Raw genomic sequence first — 24305 nt, 5'->3', positions numbered from 1 at the left:
AAGAATCTTCCAGAATAAGATTTTGGGTAATCTTGGTAAGTTCTGGCGACTGACCCGGCCGGTGGCCAGCAGGATGGGTTTGGGGCGGTGGCAGCGCACGTCGTTCGGCGCGGGCGCGGCGATGAAGTCTCGCACGGCGTTCCACAGCGGGTTGGAAGACGTGGTGCCCTGAGCGAAGTCGAAGGCGCCCGGCCCGTCCGTCGTGCCGGCCGCGAAGCTGTAGCCCATGGCCGGCACGCAGCCGCCCACCACTGCGCTCTAAGGGCACACGGGTGACGTCATATATCCCTCCCGTATAATAAAACACGACAGAGTACGGTCGTAATTGAAAGAAAAATTGTTTTAGGTATTGTTGGATTTGGCGATAATGGAAGATTTTAAAGAAATCTATCTATCTATAAATCTCACTATGGAATTAGAGAATGTGCGCTCGACCTTCTGACTTCCTATCTTAACAATAGAATTCAGAGGGTTGACGTTAAAGGAAGAAGGTCTCCTGGGGTCTCAATGGGTATGGGGGTCCCTCGGGGATCAATTCTTGGACCTTTTCTGTTTCTCACATATATAAATGACTTGCCCTTTCTTGTTGGGAACAAACATGATATAGTATTGTTTGCTGATGACACCTCCTTAGTTTTTAAAATTAATAGTACATTGGTTTAGCGTAAATAATCTTAGACTAAATAATAATAAAACTAAAATGTGAAATTTAGTACACCTAATGTACAAAATGTAAAAGCCGATGTACTCATCAACGGGGAATCGATGGATCCAATTAATTCTGCTGAGTTTCTTGGCCTCATTGTTGATGCCAAGTTGCAATGGGGCCCCCATATTAACGGATTGGCGAGTAGACTGAGTTCTGCGGCATTCGCGGTCAAAAAAATTAGATTATGTACCGATGTTGATACGGGTCGCTTAGTATATTTCAGTTACTTTCATAGTATAATGTCATACAGTATTGTGCTGTGGGGCAACGCAGCCGCTATCCATACCATATTTGTGCTACAGAAGAGGTCTATTCTAAAGAATCGTTAAGAAATAAATTTAAAGTAATCAAGATATTGACTGTTGCTTCTCAATATATATTCTGTAATGTTATGTATGTACGAAAAAATATTAATGATTTCATGAGAAAATGTGATACTCATAACATTGGTACAAGGAGCAAACACAAACTTGTTACTCCTAGAGTCAGTAACTCCTTTGTGAGGCAATGTATGCGGTTGTACAATAGGATCCCAGAAAGCGTTCAAAATGCCTCTGTTGCCAAATTTAAAAAAAATTATTAAGGAACGCTTGTGTGCAAAAGGTTATCATACAATTAATGAGTTTATGATCGATAGCACACCTTGGGAATGAAACGATCGCCTCCTGGCTATTTCATCTCTTATTAAATTGTTTATTTATATAATATATGAGACAAACAAAAAAAAAAAGAAAACCCGCTGAGTTTCTTTCGCCGGTTCTTCTCAGGTCAGGGTACTTTCTTTTCCGAACCGGTGGTAGTGTTCCAATTGACCATCAATAAGAAAGTGTAATGCTTCTACATTGAATAAAGTTGTTTGAGTTTGAAAAATACGCGTCACATGTTTGGAAAATATAGACATACTAGTTGTCGCACACGGCTTCGCTCGCGTTTTAGGGTGATAGTTGTCATATATAAAGTAGCCTATGTCGTTTCTTGGAGTTGCAGTTTGCTTCATACCAAATGTCATCAAATTCGCTTCAGCGGTTTTATCGTGAAAGAGCGATAGACAAAATCAAAATATACTTTATTCAAGTAGACTTTAACAAGCACTTTTCAAACGTCATTTAACAACTTTTTTTATATTAAGTGAAGCTACCACTAGTTCGGAAAATATCTCCTTTACTTTCTACCGATTCTACCGATAAGAACTGGCAAGAAACTCAGTTTAAAGATATATTATAATTTTGCCTTCGAAAATTGGGAAGAGTAAAAACTACACATTATGTTTTTTGAGCACTAAAAACTAAATTATTTACTGTAAACCAATCGTGTATCTGTGAAAATGCACCGTTCACATGGCCATAGTCAATTTTTTTAATGAAGTATCGTCAGCAAACAACACTATATAACAAATACCTTTAACATAGAAAGAAAGATCATTTATATATACTAGGAATAGAAAGGGACCCAAAATTGAACCTTGTGGAACACCCATTTTTAACGAAGATCCAGAAGACTTTATTCCATTAATGAAAAGTTGCTAGACTCTTTGACTTAAGTATGACAGAAAGATAGATAGAGTTAGACTTGATTATGACAAAAAGATAGAGTTACTTACACATTTATATAAATAAAAAAGCAGTGTCAACGTTAATAACTTACTTCGTTAAAAGTTTGCGTAATTGGATCGTACGGTGGCACCTCCTGTGTCGGCATTTCGACGAACTGATGGATGACCCCGAGAGGACCCGTCAGATCTTCTCCCTTCTCATTGAGGACTTTCTGAAATAATCAAGTTCGGAATTAAGAGATGTTCGATACTAGTGCAGTCCAAAAAGACTATCCAGTTTATCCGTCCAGAAATTCTTCATAGCAGTTCCAAGTTTGAACCTTGGTGACGTTTATATTACTATATTCTAGAAAGTTCTTCAAACTTTGGTCATAATCCTGATCTCTGTCATATCTGCGAAAGAATGGACCACTTTTGCACTCGAAAAAATTCATCAACTTGCTTGAATATATAACGACCCGTACCCCGATATGTAACATCGGGATATTAGTAAAGTAAAGACAATTTGTTTTACATGATTATCACTACACATTTATAAAACAAAGCCGTATCTGTCTGTTTATATTTTCGCGATAAACTCCAAAACTACTAAACGAATTTTCATGCGGTTTTCACTAATAGATAGAGAGATTCATAAGGAAGGTCTAGGTATATACTTTATTAAGGTTTTTGGGTAAATAAGTTGAAATAGAACGACATTTGTAAAACATGTCGAAAAAAAAATCAACAAATAATTTATAAATATATGGTAAAAATATAAAAGAAAAGCTTACGTCCTTAAATAGCTCATTCATTTATATAATCAATAAACAAAACACTCGACCTATTTATCTTTTTTTTTTTTATTTTTTTTTTTTATGGTATAGGTTGGCGGACGAGCATATGGGCCACCTGATGGTAAGTGGTCACCATCGCCCATAGACATTAACGCTGTAAGAATTATTAACTATTCCTTACATCGTCAATGTGCCGCCAACCTTGGGAACTAAGATGTTATGTCCCTTGTGCCTGTTACACTGGCTCACTCACCCTTCAGACCGGAACACAACAATACTGAGTACTGTTGTTTGGCGGTAGAATAACTATCTAGGCTGAAGTCTTACCATCGCCGTTTCGAACATCTTAGTGGCAATAATCTTAGTGCTCTCGAACATGTCCCTTCCAGGGCCTGAAGCGAAACACCTTTCTTTGGGCAAATCACATAGCAGTGACTCCTGGTCGCAGACTTTTCCGGAGAACTCACAGCGAGGACCTCGTGTATTGGGAGACACATCGCCGAGGTTGGTAGATGCGAAGGCGCATACGATTCGACCCTGGAAATTTCAATTATTAAATCTCAAGCATCGAATAAATACTTCGATCAAGAAATTCTGGTATTTTACACGTTATATTATGTGAAAAAAATAGCCCTAATTTTTGGATTTACAACAAGAACAACAGCCTTTAAATTTCCCACAGCTGGGCTAAGGCCTCCATTCCCTTTGAGGAGAAGTTTTCGAACATATTCCTCCACGATGTTCCAATGCGGGTTGGTGGGATGGCCATGTGTCTGAATTTCTGTGAAAATAGAAGTCATGCAGGTTTCTACACGATGTTTTCCTTCACCGCCGAGCACGAGATGAATTATAAACACTAATTAAGCACATGAATATTCAGTGATGCTTGCCTGGGTTTGAATCAGCAATCATCGGTTAAGATGCTCGCGTTCTTACCACCGGGCCATCTCCATTCCATAGGCTTTTGGATTTAACAATGTACATCTTCTACCTGACAACAATAAATTCGAAGACAAATCTTACCTTTCCCGGCAAAGTATTGTTTCCGTTCAGCGCTTTCTCCATCAGTATGGACGCGTAACCAACATTATCTGACGAGATGAGCCGGTTTGTGTTGTTCATACTGGTGGGGTGAACTGCGAACCAGTTAATCACCCCTATTATCTTCTTCGATGGGGTGACGAATCGTACCTGAGCAAGGGTTTTGTCGACATCGTATTTGTACCTGAAATTTTTATTTATCTGATAATGTAAGAGTAATCCCAAAAAAAGTGGAGGATTATTTAAATGTATATCTATTGTTTATCTGTTTGTCACGATATTACACCCAAATGACTATTGCCATGTCATTAATTAGAATATGGCCTTATTTTGTTTCAATAATTTAGTTTTGGAGTAACAAAGTAATGACTAAACTTTTTAATGAAGAACAAGAGTTGAATTTAAGTTTTTAATAGATAAAGATGGAAATTTCTCTAAATTCAGAACAAATTGAAAATACAGAAACAACTTACTAATATGAAAGTTCTATTTCTTTCTGTACAAAATTTTAACGTTGATTTATTTAAATATTTATTGTTACTCAAGCAAGCATACATAATTATATTGTACAAAATAAAGGAAGTCATATATTTATTTAGATTATATCAATGCCTAATGCCGTTACAGAAAATCTGGTTTAAATTTTAGAGGTCATTTGTATACATCCCAAAGTTTCAACATAAACAAAATACTTCCTTTTTGTGCATGAACGTTGCTCTACCTATATCTTATTATTATTATACAGCGTGTTCATTTTTGAACATTATTTCTAGAACAGTATGTATCATTTGATGATGATTACCTCCGTGGTCGAGTAGTGTGTACACCGGTTTTCATGGGTACGCCACTCCGAGGTCCTGGGTTCGATTCCCAGCCGAGTCGATGTAGAAAATTCATTAGTTTTCTATGTTGTCTTGGGTCTGGGTGTTTGTGGTACCGTTGTTACTCCTAAGTAGCTATAACACAAGTGCTTTAGCTACTTACATTGGGATCAGAATAATGTATGTGATGTTGTCCAATATTTATTTATTTATTATTTATATACAAACTTCGCTCTCTCCTCAGCCGGGTTCCGTAGATAAGACGTCGGCGACCTGTTGATGTTCGCGTCCAGTAACTCTGCCTCGCCATACTCCATGCGCGCTGGTGTAAGAGTGTTGTGTGCTATGATTATACTCTGCAACAATGTCAATATCATATTTAACCCAAAAATTAATAAGCAATAGTTACAGGCAATCAATGAAATAGGTCAGTTTTGAAACGTGTGGTATCTTTAGTACATTTGATTGTAATTTTGGCCTAGACGATTATTTTGGAAAACTATTAAAATTTACAAGGTTGGACTCATAAATACAAACAGGTAGAGTACGATATCAGTCTAGATTTGTTATTTTAGATTTTTATGTTAGAGACGAGATGCGATTGGTTCAAACCCAGGCAAGCACCACTATTCATGTGCTTAATTTATGTTTATAATTCATCTCATGTTCGGTGAAAGAAAACGTCGTGAGGAAACCTGCATGTGACAAATTTCATAGAAATTCAGTCACATGTGTATTCCACCAACCCGCATTGGAACAGCGTCGTGGAATATGTTCCAAACCTTCTCCTCTAAAGGAGAGGAGGCCTTAGCTAAGCAGTGGGAAATTTACAGGCTTTATATTTTACGTTACAGGTTTTACGTTAATTTTTTTTTAATTACTTAAATTAAATTTACGTTTATTATAGCATAATTGCCACTTACTTTAATTATACCTGTTATGTAGGCAACATACGTCTCCTTGACGAAGCCCAATATGGGCAAGTCGAAAAGGAAGTCTAGGAGGAAGCCTCCGGGAGTGGAGTGAGTGTGAGTCCCGCTCAGTATCACATTGCCCTCGTTGTAGAGATCTCCGTAGCGTTTTTGTAAGCGTTTCAATACCTGAAATATATTATGATTATGTTGGTAAAAAGCATAATAATCGATACAAGATTTTGTAGATGATAATGATAGTATAATGATGGAATTAATAGTAGTGGCCTGTTGACTTCCAGGCAGGATACTATATATAACTGAAAGAGTAACTACTGAGTTTCTTGCCGGTTCATCTCGGTAGAATCCACTTTCCGAACCGGTGGTAGCTTCTTAAAAATACTTCTAAAGGCCACTTGAATAAAGTTAATTTTGATTTTGATTTTGGTTGCCTGGAATAGATCGCTATGTAGCGATAAGGTCGTCAAAATTGTACACGACTTTTATTAAGGCTAAATCTATTGTTTTGTATTTATTTTATTTTTTCAGTGTGGTGTGTAATAAAGTATAAAGTATATACGATACTATTGAAGTGAAACTACTTTTGATAAAATTAGCTTAAATCAAAAATCGAATTTTAAGTGTATATATAATAAAGTTTCAAATGGAAAAAAAAGGTAAAAGGAAATTGTTTATTTCATCAAGTATTCATATTATGAATTTAAGATTCTTGTTACATGTTAGATTTAAAAAAAAAATACAGACGAATTGTTAACCTCCTCTTTTTTGAAGTCGGGTGAAAATAACTTGCTCTATAGTTTGACATGAATTATAATAATGATAACTAGTTACTTGTCGACTAACTAGTTAGTGGTTTATTTTCCTTCATGGTACTTATATTGCTTTCGAAAAATTTCCACATTGTTCTATTAAAAACTTACTTAAATTATACTTTTGAAAGCTATTAATATATGTAAATAAAAGTTCGATACCATACGAACAAGTGACTCAATTGTACATAAGTGTTACTGATATTTAAAACAAAAATTTTATTGAATAGAGCCGATGGTACTTAACCATTAAGGGTTTAAACCTAGGCACGGGCCACTTAATTTTCATGTACTTAATTTGTAATTCATCTCGTGCTCGGCAATGAAGGAAAACATCGTGAGGAAACCTGCATGTGACTAATTTCAACGAAATTATGCCACATGTGTATCCATGTGGCATAGTCCCGCATTGGAGCAGCGTGGTGGAATATGATTCAATTTTTCAAATGGCCTTAGCCCAACAATAAGAAATTTACAGACTATTGATGATGATGAAAAGAAAAATGATGTACTAAAAACACATAATCAATACATCACCAATAATTGAACATTACTGTTTGTGCCTCATTTTGTGACGCAATTACCTCTTTCCTAACAGCATGTCCCATCATAGCGGCATCCACAGACACGAACACGAGGCGAGTCGAGTTATTGTCATCTGCGAGGACGAACGCCCGGGAGAACTGCCGCAAATGTATGCCATGGCCTGATTGCTCCAAGTTGGCGTAACCCATCTGGAAGTAGAATTGTTACGTTAGCCGAAAGTTATGCTTATTCATTAACATTTTGGGCGAACACTAAGACTGTCGTTTCTAGTCTTAGACCTTGAACTAGTGTTAAGTCTATATCATATTATAAATGTAAAAATAACTCTGTATGTCTGTTTGCCTGTCGCTCTTTCAAGACTAAACCAATGACCAGCGAATTTGATGAAATTTGATATGAACCACATTAGAACTCTAAGGAATGACATGAGCTACTTTCTTTGACTAACACGTGACAACCAATCCCCAGTTGTCGCCAACGGCTTTGTTCTCGTTTTATCTTGTGATGTATTAGGCAAAGTAACCTATGTCCTTTGCGTCATACCAAATTGCGTCAAATTTGGCTCAGCGGTTTGGTCGTGAAAGACACACAGACATACAGAGTTACTTTCACATTTATACTATTAGTAGGATTACTTCAAGTTTTTTCTTGGTGGTAGGTTTTTGTGCAAGCCCGTCTGGGTAGGTACCACCCACTCATCAGTTATTCTACCGCCAAATCACAGTACTCACTATTGTTGTATTCCGGTTTGAAGGGTGTGTGAGCCAGTGTAACTACAGCCACAAAGGACATAACATCTTAGTTCCCAAGGTTGTTGGCACACTGACGATGTAAGGAATAGTTAATATTTCTTACAGCGTCATTGTCTATGGGTGATGGTGACCACTTACCATCAGGTGGCCCATATGTTCGTCCGCCAACCTATACCATAAAAAGTGAGTAAATAAATTTTATGTACATAAGTGTTGGCAAATTTTTAATCCAGCTTACGATGCTGCAATATGTATATTAAACAGTGTAAACAGTGGTTTTACTGTCGTTTATATGGCTCTTGCAATGCACTTACGGAACCCTAATAGCCGGTCTTTCTTTGCACAACTCAGCGAGTGAGATATAAAATATTTCTCAAGGCATTTCGATGTTTACATTAAATATTATACATAAATGGGTATGATGATACTCTTATTGCCAAATAGATACAAAGTAGACTGCGATAGCATTGTTTTGTTTGTGAAACGGGTTCATTATATATTGAATATATTTATTCGTTTAGAAATTTGGAGTTGTATTATATGTAGTTTTAAATACGTACATTTTAATTTAATGGATTGTATTCAAAAATCTAAATAAACTTTATTCAAGTAGGCTTTTCCAATTACTTACTTTTGAGTCGTCATTTAACAACTGTTTTAAGTGAAGGTAATATAATGAATATTATATATGCATATATTATATCCTGCCTGGAAGTTAACTAGTATTAATTCCACGCTTTTTTACCATCATCAATCTTGTAACGAACCTTTTCTATCACAACTAATAGATAGATCAATGGGAATATATAATATTTATCTTGCTAATCCTACTTCAGAGCTAGCTAGAATTATGTATAACGTAATATCAATAAGTGAAACTAGATAACATAGTATAACTAATGTAAAGATAAGATGTGTAATCTACTAAATAAGGTAGTCATCTAAGTGACTCAGCTCTTAAAATGAGAATTAAAAAAAAAAATTGGCACTAAATGATAATAAATAAAATATTGAAGCAGCTTTTCTAGATACAACACCATCTCGGTTCATAGACCGTGTCACTGCAAACACATTCATCCTTGACACTTCACTGTTGTAATATTTACAGAAATAAATTGAACCGAACACGGTCTTGACGTCGATGAGCCTTATGAGATAAATCCTTCTTGTGGCAAGGTATCCGTTATTCTATAATAAAATTCCACGGACATTTTTAACATTGCCGTTTCATAAATCTAAATCATTTGTAAAAAATACATTGTTAAAAAAGGAATATCATTCAATATGAAATTATACAGACGATAAAAAAGCATGGAATGAATACTGAGGCTCATGCTGAGTGTGATATTAGCGCGACGGTGTTGCTAGTTCTCAGATAAAATGGTCGGTTGTTGTTAGCCTCGACTTTATGCATCCTGTATCAACGCACGTAGTATTAAACACGTATTCGTATTACATTAGTGTAAGTAACCAGTCAATATGTAAACAATCTAGGAAGTCCAACTTTAATACTGTCATATCTTGTAAGTCTGCGATTGATGGTGATGCTCTATTGACCCTGGCTTTGACTCTGAACCTGCGCAGAACTTATTGGACTCGCTCTCATAATCTCATGGATTAGGAAAAGGATATTATAATACTTTGTATGTACCATTGAGCTGATTTGTCATATTTATCAATAATAATTATATCGAAATATTAATAATAAATAAACAAACCATCTATTAATAAACGAAACCAGTAAACTGTTCCTTAATATTAGTTATTAAATTTCATAAAATGACGTCTTATTTTGTGAGGATAAATAAATAAAGATTTACTATTATATAAATTAATGCATAATGAATATTACGTTGTTATGAAAGTTAACTAAATCCAGGGGCACGTGGTAAGACTAACCTTCGCAGTCAGTCAAACGTGAACGATAAATTAAATAAATGAAGAACAATCCTCAAATACCGAACAGCATTAACCAGTTTCTAATAATATTACCAATGTGAGTTTAGTCTTTTACTAGCGACCCACCTCGGCTTCACACAGTTGCAATGCTGATACTAAATATATTCTCTACTATATTGTACATGTATTATACATATAAACCTTTCTCTTGAATCTATCTATCCATTTAAAAAACCGCATCAAAATCCATTGGGTAACTTTAAAGATTCTAAGCATACATAGGGACAGACAGCGGTAAGCGACTTTGTTTTATACTGTGTAATAAACAAACAGCTACTTAAAAATAAAAAGACTACATAGTACATATCTTTACAGTCGGTCATAAAAACAATACAGATAACAAAATCGGTTTTTTTTTTTTTTAATTTATTGTCATAGATACAAACAATGACAAGAAGTAAAACAATGTTCCAATTGAAATACTTTTGCCGAGATGATTATGATTTCTCGCTTTTAATCTTATGTTTTTTTATACTTTCAAATATGTCCTGAGATGGTACATCACCACTGCTCAAAGACGTACTTGGTAGAAGAGCTTTGTGCAAGCACGTCTGGGTAGGTACCTACCACTCAGACATTAGTTATTTTACTGGCAAATAATATGGGATAAATAACAATTGTTAGATTTTGTTTTCCGATTTGAAGGTGAGTGAGCCAGTGTAACTACAGACATAAGGAATATAACATCTTAGTTGATATATCTTACAGCGTAGCCTGTGGTTACACTGATATACCTACTATTCCTTCATACCGAAAGACAGTAATACTATAAGGTAGATAGTGTCTACCTCCGTGGTCGAGTAGTGTGTACACCGGTTTCAATGGTAAGCCACTCCGAGGTCCCGGGTTCGATTCCCGGCCAAGTCGATGTAGATTATCATTACTTTTCTATGTTTTTTTGGGTCTGGGTGTTTGTCGTACCGTCGTTACTTCTGATTTTCCATAACACAAGTGTTTAGCTACTTAGGTACATTGGGGTCAGAGTAATATATGCGATGTTGTCTCATATTTATAAAAAATAAACAGATATTCCTAAGGTGCAAGAATAGTTTAATTATATTTGGAGTACAAACGTACAGGACCGTCTTAATTCAGGATGCACTGGATATAAAAAGCCAAGCGCCGCGCGACAGGGGCGCTCTATGATATTGGTCAAGACTAGGCTATGTGGTGCCCTAGGTCTCTAAATTAATGTTTTTGGTACGAGAGAGATCGCCAGAATACTGCTTGTACCTGGACATTGGCTGCGCTTAAAATGGGGTTGCAAACGCTACTAATTCTTTACCAGCTTTAAGACCGATACATTTTAAACGCATCTGGGATCTTGTTGCAAAAGGTCGTATAAACTGTTTACTAAAATAATTATTAACACAGTGTAGTTAAACAACAGAGGTAGAATGTTTGTCATTATGTAACATTATTGAGAACCTGATTCATATAATTATCGAGGTCTGAGGGTCAACCAATTTAAAGCTGACCTCCCTCTACCGTCACGGACAAACAAGTGCCAACATTACTGTATTTTATTGTATTTATTTAAAAAACACACTTATTAAGTCATGCAAACAATACAGATATCGAAATCGTTTCTTTTTATGTCATAAAAACAAACAATGACACGAAGAATAGCACCCAATTGAAAGAAGAAGAAAATAACTCATAATCTAATTGAATATTGGAATTATCGTTTGTTTGTGTATCCAAATCGATCTGATCGATATCTTACAAGTAAATCAGGCTAGGTTTATTTCGACTGGAATGGTTGGGACTAGTACTTTTTTTCTCGCTGGAAAAACGCGATACGCGCTTCCCTCACGTGATGGAAAGTGGGGGGGGGGCGGTAGTCCCCGGTTCCCTGGACGCTGAGTGCGCCAAGGTTCACCGGGTTTACCCACTAAAAAACTAGCGGTACCCTCTCGTCTTTCGGCGGGCAACTACTGATGAGCATTCAAATACAAACTATATGAGGCTTTAATATTTCCTATAATAAATATTATAACATAATCGTGGTCCAATTGCGGTGCTTTTTACAGCAGCCGATAAAAAGTCGCTTATACTAAAGAATCATGATATGTCAGAGTAACTTGCTAGACTAGATCCAATTGTAAAAAACCATTTAAACTGGTTTAATCTTTGTTTCAATAAACATTGAGCTTGAAACATTTAATAACGTGATTTTTTATGAAATTGGTACCAATATTAAACTACAAATCTACATTTCTATATTAATATTATAAATGAGAAAATATCTCCATCTGTCTATATCTGCCAGTCTCTCTTACACGACCAAACCGCTGGACCGAATTCGATAAAATTTGGCATGAAGCAAGTTTGACCTCCGAGATAGAACATAGGCTACTTTTTTTTGCCCGACACAAGGGAACCAACACCCTTAAACGAACGAGAAATTTATAAGGTTAGAACAGGATTTATAAGATTTTTTATAAATTTGTCAAACATTTTATCAGCACGAAAAAAACAACAAGTATTTGTGACTAATCATAAAAAAAAACTTGTACATGTAAATATATCCACTTATTTTTTATCGATAACCTACTTATCTTCAAAACAATTGTGTGAAGTGCCGTTTAAATGTTTACTTTAGTCAAGTATGGAAATATTTTACAATGATATCAAGGCCAAAACTCCGATTGTCATATTGGGAAAATCGATTTTGAATTTATCTTTTTACTTTTTCTTGGTGGTAGGGCTTTGTGCTAGCCCGTCTGGGTAGGAACCACCCACTCATCAGTTATTCTTCCGCCAAATAACAGTACTCAGTATTGTTGTGTTCCGGTTTGAAGGGTGAGTGAGCCAGTGTAACTACACGCACAAGGGACATAACATCTTAGTTCCCAAGGTTGGTGGCGCATTGACGATGAAAAGAATAGTTAATATTTCTTACAGCGTCATTTTCTATGGGTGAGGGTGACGACTTACCATCAGGTGGCCCATATGCTAGTCCGCTAACCCATACCACAAAAAAAATCAGCCGGATTTAATACAAACCGCCATAAAGAATACAAGACTACACAACTATGACGATGTTATTGTCTCGACCGACTTCGGCCACGATGCCCAATCTCGAGATAGATTAGCCAACTATCCAGGCCATATTATAGTGCACAATGTGTGGGCATGTTTGCCCAACGTAGGCAATCTTACACTTCCAACGTGCAGACTTGAGTCTGTCACTGAGAACTTTGCTAAGAAAAACCCAATATATTTTGCCATCAGGGATTATGCCCTGAACCTTAGGATCTGAAGCCATATATCGAGGAACTACACCAACTGGGCAGACAATTACATATATTGGTTAGTCAGATACTGTACAACCAGCGCAGTCTTTTATAAAACGCATAGTCCAATGTGAAGGTAATTTGACAAGATCACAGATATGTGACATTGAACGTTGTTATTTACCGCCTGAGGCAACGAAATGAAAACATAAGCTAGTAGCAATACTATATATAAATATATGTATTTGTTATTCCATACAAGTATATAATTAAAATCCTAACTAGTACTTTAAAGGATTATAATTATTAAACTATTCCACTATGACTGTACTAGATAAATATCTCTTTAGTGACATAAGTATAACCGTGACAAAAATAAGTAAGCGGGGATTAATTCTACTATTTTTTATAAGTTTCCATCGATCTGGTCGTTGTTTTAGTACAATAGGGAAACAGGAAACAATAACCCTTCAATTCAATAACGATTGAGTGTCAATTTTTTAGTAGAATTGACCCCCAGGTTTATTATTTGGTTCATACGTCGTTTTATATATTTCCTTGTATACTGTTACTTTAATAAATTAATAATTACGCAATAACGCAAATCGCAATTTACTTTCAATGTCAAATTGTGAATTATAAGCATTGCGGCGTATCATACACATACATACATATGTATATATATAGTAATTGTATACATAAAAATTGTCTCCTACGTTACTCTTTACATACGTATATAAGGCCACAAATCCGCAGATTCTAAGGCTTAAAGTTCAGATCGGAACGATAAAAAGCTATATAGTTTTTCCGAAGCAAAATGGAGGGAGTTTGCATTCTTTGTACTTAGTCCGAAGCTCGAATTATTCCGATCATTTCGAATTTGCGATCCTTTGGCTTGTGAATGTGAGCGAACAGAGTGTGCTTGAAGAAACATCAACAACAATCCTGTGTTTAAAAGCCAGTGGCAGATTTACCAATAGGCTACGTAGGATGGAGCCTAGGGCGACAGATTTAGAGAGGCGGCAAATTTAGGCCATTTTTTTTTATCTTACAGAAATAATTATAATGATATGTAATACACATAACGTCTGTAATCCAAATTATAATTCTGCCACTGGTTTGAGCAAAAACTTGTTCTGCGTACTTAGCTGGTTTCCATTGAAATTGGACGACATGAGGGAAATTGCTCAAATAGTCGTCATAATATAAAACTAGATGTGGATACATCTATTTGAGAACACTACCGATACCAATTGACTGATGATAAAAATTAGCGGATATGTACGTATAATTTTTAAATGAGATTTTATAAACACTTTACTGCAACTCCTCACTAGATAGCGCTGCACGTAAGCTACATTTAACTAAATTTCAACCGGTCACCATGACAATTTGTATACACACACAGGTGATCTTCCACTTCTGTGTATCTATACTAAGTATACTAAATCAACCGGATTTAAATTATGTTTTTTTATGTGTAATAAAACGCCACAAAGTCATACATAATTAGAGTTTGCTTTTTAAGTCTGAACTGAGAATATAAGAATTGTTATTAGTGACATGTGACTTATATTCCGATTAGTGCATATTAAATCTGATGGTGCAGCGGTTAGAAAATGTGCATCTCAACCGATGGTTACGGGTTCAAACCGCTTATAATTAATCTCGAGCTCAGCGGTGAAGCAAAACATCGTGAAGAAACCTACATATGTCAAATTTCATAGAAATTCCGCAATACATGTGTATTCCACCAACCCGCATTGGAACAGCGTGGTGGAGGTTCCAAGCCTTCTCCTCAAAGGGAGAGGTGGTTTTAGCCCAGCAGTGAGAAATTTCCAGGGTGTTGTTTTATGTTACACCGTGTGCCAATAGATGGCGCTGACCGCTTTTTATATCTGAACAAAACTATTTTTATAAAAATCGTTAGCTTACGATTCCGCCTTCGTAATTAAATATACAGTATTTTATTTTAACGCTGATATCGAACTGATTGGTATGTAGTCTAAGTTAATTGTAGTCAACTTTGATAACAATGTATAAATATTAAAACTTGTGACATCACAACTATAGATAACATGTATATACCTAAGTTAAGATTACCTATATCAATACATACATAATTGGTTATATTCTGTATTGGAAAAAATGTAAGTTTTACTCTAAGGCGCCATTATAGTCACTAAATATATTTGTTCTAGACTAGCTATTGCTATTTCATTATAGATTTCAATAACTTGCGAATGGCATATTATCAAAATAAAATCGTATACGAAATCATTTTAAAATAAAAGACGTATTTATATAATCATTATCCCTTATGATCTTGTATATTTATGATTCGTTTTTTTATAAAGAGAAAATGTTATGTTGACTTATTTCCGGAAAGGTTCCAGGTCCAAAAAACCTGTATAAATATCACTATTGAGTTGTAAGCATTGTTTATTTACTATTTAAGTTATATACTACTGCATTACTGTATAATCACTCGCCATATATCCTGTCAAATATTACATATATAAATATATATAAGACTAGCTGTACCAGCGACCTTGGACGCCTTTGAATATAACAAAAAAAAAATTTATTGTAACCTAAGTTACTCCCTATTATAATATCAGTTATCTGCCAGTGATAGTCCCGTCAAAATCAGTTCAGCCGTTCCAAAGATTAGCCGGAACAAACAGAAAGACAGACACAATTTAAAAAAAAATATTTTTTGTATATGTACCGTGTATATACATACATATGCATTGAGTAAAAAAAGGCTATTTTAATATTACAAACAGACACTCCAATTTATTATATGTATAGATATAAATAATTTTACAAATTTTTAGTTTTACTATTTTTTATTTAAACCTTAAAGATTTTTATGTTTTTATTATTCTATCCGTGTGAGGCCGGGTCGGGTAGCTAGTCAATAAACGTAAATGTAAGTCTTCGTAAGCATAATTCCCTCTTACTGGATAACAAGCGAGGTCGATGTGTTTTCATACTGATCGGTATCTTGTATTGTAATTTCCTATCATTATGCAATTGTAATTCTTTTATAGAATTTAAGAGCGTTTACTAGACGAATATATATATATTAGGTACTTAAACATGTTAAAAATTCATGTTTATAATAAAATATTACATTTATATGTAAATTAAACGCTGTTTTATCTGTAAAATTATTTGTAAACTGTTTCTGTAAACACTACACAAACGAACAGACTGACTACTTTCCATTGTATTGATATAAAAAGTCCTAAAATAACATATTAATTTTGAGAAAAAAGGATTGAAAAGTAAACTAAATGCATATTAAGGTTTATTTTATTTATACAGAAGTATATCGTAAATAAGTAATGTAGATTTATTTTATATGTAATACAAAATAAAACCCATAGAAAATACATATATACGAATTGATTAATGCGTTTGAATGTCTTCAAATGAGCCACACGGATCCTCCCTAAAGAATTGTCCTGCAGTATTTAGTATTTACAAATTAAACAGGACAACAACTGATAGCCATTTGTTTGTCATCATGATAACCTGGATTATTCCATTTAATCCTGAACAAATTATGTTAGTAAGAATCACTTAACAATAGCACATTCAGACCGTAATGGCTTTGTGTACAATGTTTGTTGTGGTACGTTTTGAAACCATCCTCGTTACCTCCTGTAAATAGCGAACCTTGTTACTTTCAATAATTTTGAAGGCGAATAATTTTGCCACCGAGTATTTCTTGGTAGGACTTTGGTTAAGCCGTCGAGGGAGGTATAGTACGATAAAGAGATGTATCATTGGCAAAATTCGTATAACCGATCACATCCGAATTAAGTACGCTATCCCAAACTATCAATATTTATTTCTTATGTGAAAATGATCTTTACCCAAACGTAATAACTTTAATATCATATGATCTAATATATTCGTCAATTTGATACTTCGATTTACATGCCCTTGTTTTCTCGTGTTAAACAGACGTGAGAATCTATAGCGACGAATAGTGTCGAATGGCGCGATAGAGAGCTATTTCTATTGGTTGTATAAATCGGCAGTAATCGGTTATATTGAATTTACCGATGCTACATCTAAGTTGTGTCGTACTATACCACCCGGTATATCACTAGATTTAGTTGTGTACCAGTTTGAACGGTGAGTGAGCTAGTGTAACTACAAGTAACACCTTAATTCGTTGGTGACGCATAGTTTATATAGACCTGTGTTGGTGACCACTTATCATCAGGTGATCGACCTGTTTATATGCCTATTTTAAATAAATAATAAAGTAGTCTCTATCCTCAGAGGTTTAAAAGGTCGCCTCGTATCGTCAATACAGTCTATTTAGCAGTAAAATAATAACTTACTAGCGATTCGCCCGGCTTCGCACAGGTGCAATGCTGATACTAAGTATACTACAGATGTTTCTACAGTGCTTCAGCTACTTACATTGGAATCAGAGTAATGTATGTGATGTTGTCTCATATTTATTTATTTATTTTTTGTTTCTTTACTATATTGCCCATGTATTATATTCAAAAACGTTCGTCTCGAATCAATCTATCTATTAAAAAAATCTACATCAAAATCAATCCATCAAATGCGTAATTTTACAAACAGATCTAAGCATACATAGGGACAGACAGCGGTAGGCGACTTTGTTTTATACTATGTGATGATAATGTAATTGATACACTATTGATATACCAGTATATCAATACACAAGAAATACTAATTTTCGTATTACATTACGCAAATACTACATAATCGAATAAAAACTAAAGATACATACATTCATTTGTAAAAGCGAGACAGTTCAAGGTTTGATTACCTGCTCATAATTATATAATAATTATTAATAATTGCAATATTCCTTGTATTTAATTATTTCCTTACGAAAACATCGTTCACTGTTTATATTACGTACTTTATTCGATGAGACTTTTCTAAAATTATTTGTTTTTGTTGTTGATTAAAAATATTTGACGACCTCCGTGGTCGATCATACATTGGTTTTTTAAAAGTACGCCATTCCAAGGTCCTGGGTTCGATTCCCGGCTGAGTCGATGTAGATTATCATTAGTTATCTATGTTGTCTTGGGTCTGGGTGTTTGTGGTGCCGCCGTTACTTCTGATTTTCCATAATACAAGTGCTTCAGCTACTTACATTGGGATCAGAGTAATGTATGTGATGTTGTCTCATATTTATAAGATATGGTTTTTTAAAACACATATATAGGAATATATACCTTTTTAACCGACTTCAAAAAAAGGAGGAGGTTCTCAATTCGTCGGGGCCGTTTTTTTTTTTTTTTTATGTATGTTACCGAATTACTCGAAGATGGCTGGGCCGATTTTGACAATTCTTTTTTTGTTTGAAAGGGCATGTTTTACAGGTGGTCCCATTGTCAGGAGATCAGGATCTGATGATGGGATCCTGGAGAAATCGAGGGAACTCCTCAAATTTTATAGGCACACCTATAGTGATTTCGGTTTTATTCAAAGTGCCTTGGTCATATGCTCACGAAAAGTGACATTTGATGAAGTGGAACTGATGATGAAGACCACAACTAGTAATCAGAACCTATTAGTAAGTAACTATTTTACGGGCTTAGTTCTATTTCTTTAAGATAGTCGTCAAGCAATTGATGTTAGTAAACATGCTTATGATGAAGTCTAGCTGATGGTGGACTACCAGGAGAACTCCTCAATGATTAACGGCATTAAAGTGAATGACAAACACTACCAATTGTAATTATAAATAACAAAACAACACTGAAAAGCAGTAAATAAAATTTTATAAATAAAAAAAAACCGCCTTCAAAAATGAACTAAAAAGAAAAAAATAATCAGTTACATCCATATCCAATTTACGATTTTTTAATCACCTTTTGAAGGCGGTGCCAACAAAGTAAATAAATTCCTATATTGAAATCATTTAATTTGTATCGATAGTAAGGTTTGTCTAATGGTGTCATCTATACAATAAATAGATTTAGTTTTTGTATGTATGTATTATGTACCTATATGCATATATAGCAATGTTGGCACCGACTTTGAGAGGTGATTAAAAAATCGTAAATTGGATATGGATGTAACTGATTATTTTTTTCTTTTTAGTTCATTTTTGAAGGCGGTTTTTTTTTATTTATAAAATTTTACAAAATTGGAGTCCGTCATTAGCGTGAAAACTAAGTGCTTTATATCATTAAATATATTTTTTGTTTTTATTATAATTTAATAATAATGAATAATATAAAAAAAAATGAATAATATAAAAAAATCGTGCTCGGAGGTGAAAGAAAACATCGTGAGGAATTTCAACGAAATTCTGACACATGTGTATTCCACCAACCCTCACTGTAACAGCGTGGTGGAATATATTCCAAACCTTCTCCTGAAAGGGAGAGAAGGCCTTAGCCCAGCAGTGGGATATTACAGGCTGTTGTTGTGTTGTGAATAATTTAAATATGAAATATAAATATTTATGACTACACATCTATAAAATATAGCGAATTCTATATCGTAACTCGATTCAAAACATTTTGAAATGTTTCGTAACACAGAATCACTGTTTTGCTTAATATGACATTTGCGTAATTTGTTTTTACCGTAAACATATGCTGACTGCAAAGCATAAAGTTGTAGTGAAATGACAATATTTGTCCATTTTTTTTTAAAGTTTACATGTGTCGTTCAATCTATTTGATTAGTTTTTAAAATCCATTTTATATTATTTAGTAAAAATTAAGGAACCCAGTTAAAGTTGATTTTTTATTTCTAGTACATATTTGCCGAAAAATATCATATTAAAAATTCCATATTTAAATAACGCGCGAAAACGCTACTTGGACAATATGGCGATGCAATGGGGTCGGTGACGTCGCTTGCTTGTATTTTAATCTGTGGTGAATATAGTAGGCGATCAAGGTTAACTAGCAAGTGACGTCATCATAAGCCCGGCTAATCAGGAGCGTTTTGTGCCACGTGACAAACGTTTAAAAAAAATGCATTTTTATTTATGGATTTCTGAATAAAGTAAGTTTTATCTTAAACTTCCGTTAATAAATGACCATTTTTAAACTCATAATATATATTGATTCCAATCATTGACAGTTTATTTTTCGCATTGCCTATTAAAGACATTTTAATGTTAGTTGAACTTACAAAACCAATTTCAGCGGGTGGGCCGGTGACGTCAGCGATGCCTACACCCACACGGAGAGCGCCGACTGCGCATACGCAGCCGAGAATGCACCACAGCGTTCCGCGCCACAGTGACCTTGACATCTGCAAATCAACGACACGCTTTATTAGCCTAGTTGACACACACACACACACAAACAACATACAATACAAATCTATATTTATATTATAAATGTTAAAATAAGTCTATCTTTCTGTTTGTCGCTCTTTCACGACCAAACCGCTGAGCCGAATTTGATGACATTTAGTATGAAGTAAACGTGAACTCCAGGAAAGGACATTGGCTACGTTTTTGGCTAACACATGGCAATCTAAAACGCGAGCGAAGCCGCGTGCTACTGCATTATTTATAAAAAAAATATGATTTTAAATTTTAACTACATATGCAAGTTGGGTATACAACAACATACAACAACTGCCTGTAAATTCCCACTGCTGGGCTAAAGCCCTCCTCTCCCTTTGAGGAGAGGGTTTGGAACGTATTCCACCACGATGTTCCAATGCGGGTTGGTGGAATACACATGTGGCAGAATTTCTATGAAATTTGTCACATGCAGGTTTCCTCACAATGTTTTCCTTCACCGCTGAGCACGAGATGAATTATAAAAACAAATTAAGCACATGAATCAGAAGTGCTTGCCTTGGTTTGAACCCGTAATCATTGGTTAAGATGCACACGTTCTAACCACTGGGCCATCTCGTTGGGTACAATTAATGCAAATATATGTACGAGTTGTACATACAAGAAATTATATGGATTTTATTATTGTTTATTTAAAAAAACTATTTATAGCTGATATGGCCTACTCGATGTATAACGTCCTAGACGAAGACTGCACTTTCTAATCCGAGCTAGACCTACTTTTCACGTGCTTAATTTGTAATTAATCTCGTATTTGACGGTGAAGAAAACTACAACATTTAATTCTGTCACATTTATAATGTTTAACGAGCTGCAGTCGAGATAATCTGGTGAAGGTCTCATTGTAACAGTATCCTCATAGGTCTCCTTTCCCATTAAGGAGAAGGTTTGGATCATATTCAAAATCAAAATCAAAATAAACTTTATCCAAGTGGGCTTTTACAACTTTTAAATCGTCATTTAACAATTAAGTGAAGCTACCACCGGTTCGGAAAGTAGATTCTACCGAGAAGAACCGGCAATAATCAGTCAGTAGTTACTCTTTTAAAAAATACAATCATATTAGTTAAATACAATTATATATTTATGTAATGTAATGTATGTAATGTTCCAGCAAACTGTTCCAATGCGGGTTGGTGAAATGCACATGTGGCAGAATTTCAATGAAATTAAGTGACATACAGGTTTCCTCACGATGTTTTCCTTCACCACCGAGCACGAGATGAATTATAAACACAAATTAAGCATGAACATTCAGTGATGCTTGCCCGGGTTCATCGGTTAAGATGCACGCATTCTAACCGCTGGGTTCTCTCAGCTCTCATTGTAAAGGGTTACCTAAATCCAGTAGCTGATAGTTACAGGAATTATATACATTCACGATTTATTTATATTAAACACAGACAGTGTAGTTAGCGTTCTATACATACATTTATTCTATGACATCATGATTGGTAAGGTCATTAATAAAATTTACCCAAAAGCAAAAAATATTTATTCACGTATAACAGTTAAAAAATTTATACGAAACATCAAATTTTACTTGGTGGGAGGGCTTTGTGCAAGCCCGTCTGGGTAGGTACAACCCACTCATCAGTTATTCTACCGCTAAACAACAGTACTTAGTATTGTTGTGTCCGGTTTAAAGGGTGAGTGAGCCAGTGTAACTATTGGCCGAGGACAAGGGGGTATACAGACAGTGTAGTTAGCGTTCTATAGAATACATTTATTCTATGACATCAGGAACAGGTAAAGTCATTAATAAAATTTACTCAAAAGCAAAAAATATTTATTCACGTATAACAGTTAAAGATTTTATACATCAAATATTCCACTGCATATGATTGTTCTTGAAGGTCATCACAGTTGCCATTCGGCGGTGATGAAACATTTCCAAACTTCACTGGAATGCCTTCGCTTATTGCTCAATTTTATTTTGAAAACTAATCTACACATATAATAAAATTGGAATGTCTGTTTGTAATGTTAAAATAGCTCTTTTTTACTCAATGCATACATATGTATTTATACACGGTTATATACCAAAATAACATTTATTACAATTTTTTTGGTCTGTCTGTTTGTTCCAGCTAATCACTGGAACGGCTAGACCGATTTTGACGGGACTTTCACTGACAGATAACTGATGATAGGGAGTAACTTAGGTTACAATTTTTTTTTTTTTTGTTAAATCAAACGCGTACAAGATCGCAAGCATAGCTAGTTCTAAATATAACTATTCAGCATAGAAACGTTTTGTAGCATGTATTTTAATTAACAATTCATTTGCTTCACTACAAACGGAGGGATATATAGCACTAATTATATTAAAGTACTCTTGTCTAAACTACAATGGTATTAAAAACCACTGCATATTAAATATAAGGTAATTCCATATAGAAACTTCTTTTGTCTGACTTCTTAAGTTTAATCTAAAATTTAGAGTATTTTTAAGCCTTTGTCACAAATTGAGATAGAAAAAACCTGCCGAGTTTCCTTCACCGGTGTTTCTAAAGTCTGCGTATTTTATTTTCCGAATCGGTGGCTGTGTTTTTTTTAACAATCAATATTTAAGTGAAATGCTTTTTTGTTTAATAAAGGAATTTGATTTGATTTCATTTTTGGCACTCGGCTGGCAACATTTATCTCCGATTTTTATTCATATAAATCTATTTTACTAACTTAAGGTAGTAAAGTCAAACAACCAACATTATTTGAACGGTCTGTTATCAATAAGCTTAAAGGATATCGTTAAAAAAAATATCATACAGCTGTGTCCACATTAAATACATATTTTGAACAAGAAAATCAACAACCCATGTTCGTTCACTGTTGGACATAGGCTCTCCAATAGGCTATTTGACAATGCGAAAAATAAATTGTGAATCATTGTAATCAGTGTATATTATGAGTTTAAAAATGATTATTTACTAACGAAAGTTGAAAATAATACATGATTTATTCAAAAATCGACAAATAGAAATGCATTTTTTTCAAACGTTTGTCACGTGACCCAAAACGATCCCGATTGGCCGGGCTTATGATGAAGTCACTTTCTTGTTAACTTTGCTTTTCTTCTATATGTACCACATATTAAAATACAAGAGAGTGACATCACCGACCCCATTGCAGCGCCATATTGTCAAGTAGCGTTTTTGCGCGCTATTTAAATATGAAATTTTTAATATGATATTTTTCGGCAAATATGTACTAGAAATAAAAAAATCAACTTTTACTGGCTTCCTTAACTTCTACTTAATAATATAAGATGGATTTTAGGAGTCGAGATGGCCCAGTGGTTAGAACGCGTGCATCTTAACTGATGATTGCGGGTTCAAACCCAGGCAAGCACCGCTGATTCATGTGCTTAATTTGTCTTTATAATTCACCTCGTGCTCAGCGGTGAAGGAAAACAACGTGAGGAAACCTGCATGTGACAAATTTCATAGAAATTCTGCCACATGTGTATTCCACCAACCCGCATTGGAACAGCGTGGTGGAATATGTTCCAAACCTTCTCGACAAAAGGAGAGGAGGCTTTTAGACCAGCAGTGGGAATTTACAGGCTGTTATTGTTGTTAAAAACCAGTCAAATAGCCTATTGCACGCAACTGTGATCGTTCTTGAACTACTCGCATCCAGTTGCCAGCCTTCTTGCGTAAATCATCACTCCACCGTTGAACAAGAAAATCAGTTCTGAAATTCTTTGAAAACACAAATCATCTTTGTCTAGTTCATCAATCGTTTAAGCCGATATCAGCATAATATCGAAATCTACACTAATAACAAATGTGAAAGTAACTCTGTACGTCGGCTATCACGAC

The 24305-nt window shown here is 34.8% G+C and overlaps 1 protein-coding gene across 1 annotated transcript in view; it reads right to left on the bottom strand.

Moving 5' to 3' along the window:
- LOC124531915 (neutral ceramidase-like) overlaps nucleotides 1-24305 on the bottom strand; it is a 42632-nt gene that overhangs the window by 5655 nt on the left and 12672 nt on the right. The window contains exons 2-9 of the mRNA XM_047106484.1: nucleotides 20301-20423; nucleotides 7225-7374; nucleotides 5823-5999; nucleotides 5128-5255; nucleotides 4061-4262; nucleotides 3365-3574; nucleotides 2354-2473; nucleotides 55-258 (exon numbers count right to left, since the gene is read on the bottom strand). Coding sequence (XP_046962440.1) covers nucleotides 55-258; nucleotides 2354-2473; nucleotides 3365-3574; nucleotides 4061-4262; nucleotides 5128-5255; nucleotides 5823-5999; nucleotides 7225-7374; nucleotides 20301-20423 — 1314 coding nt within the window. The remainder of the gene's footprint in view (nucleotides 1-54; nucleotides 259-2353; nucleotides 2474-3364; nucleotides 3575-4060; nucleotides 4263-5127; nucleotides 5256-5822; nucleotides 6000-7224; nucleotides 7375-20300; nucleotides 20424-24305) is intronic.

This window comes from Vanessa cardui, chromosome 8, assembly GCF_905220365.1.
Source record: "Vanessa cardui chromosome 8, ilVanCard2.1, whole genome shotgun sequence".
In the NCBI taxonomy this organism is placed as follows: domain Eukaryota; kingdom Metazoa; phylum Arthropoda; class Insecta; order Lepidoptera; family Nymphalidae; genus Vanessa; species Vanessa cardui.
The sequence above is the reverse complement of the archived record's forward strand: the minus strand, read 5'-3'. Positions and strand labels throughout refer to the sequence as shown.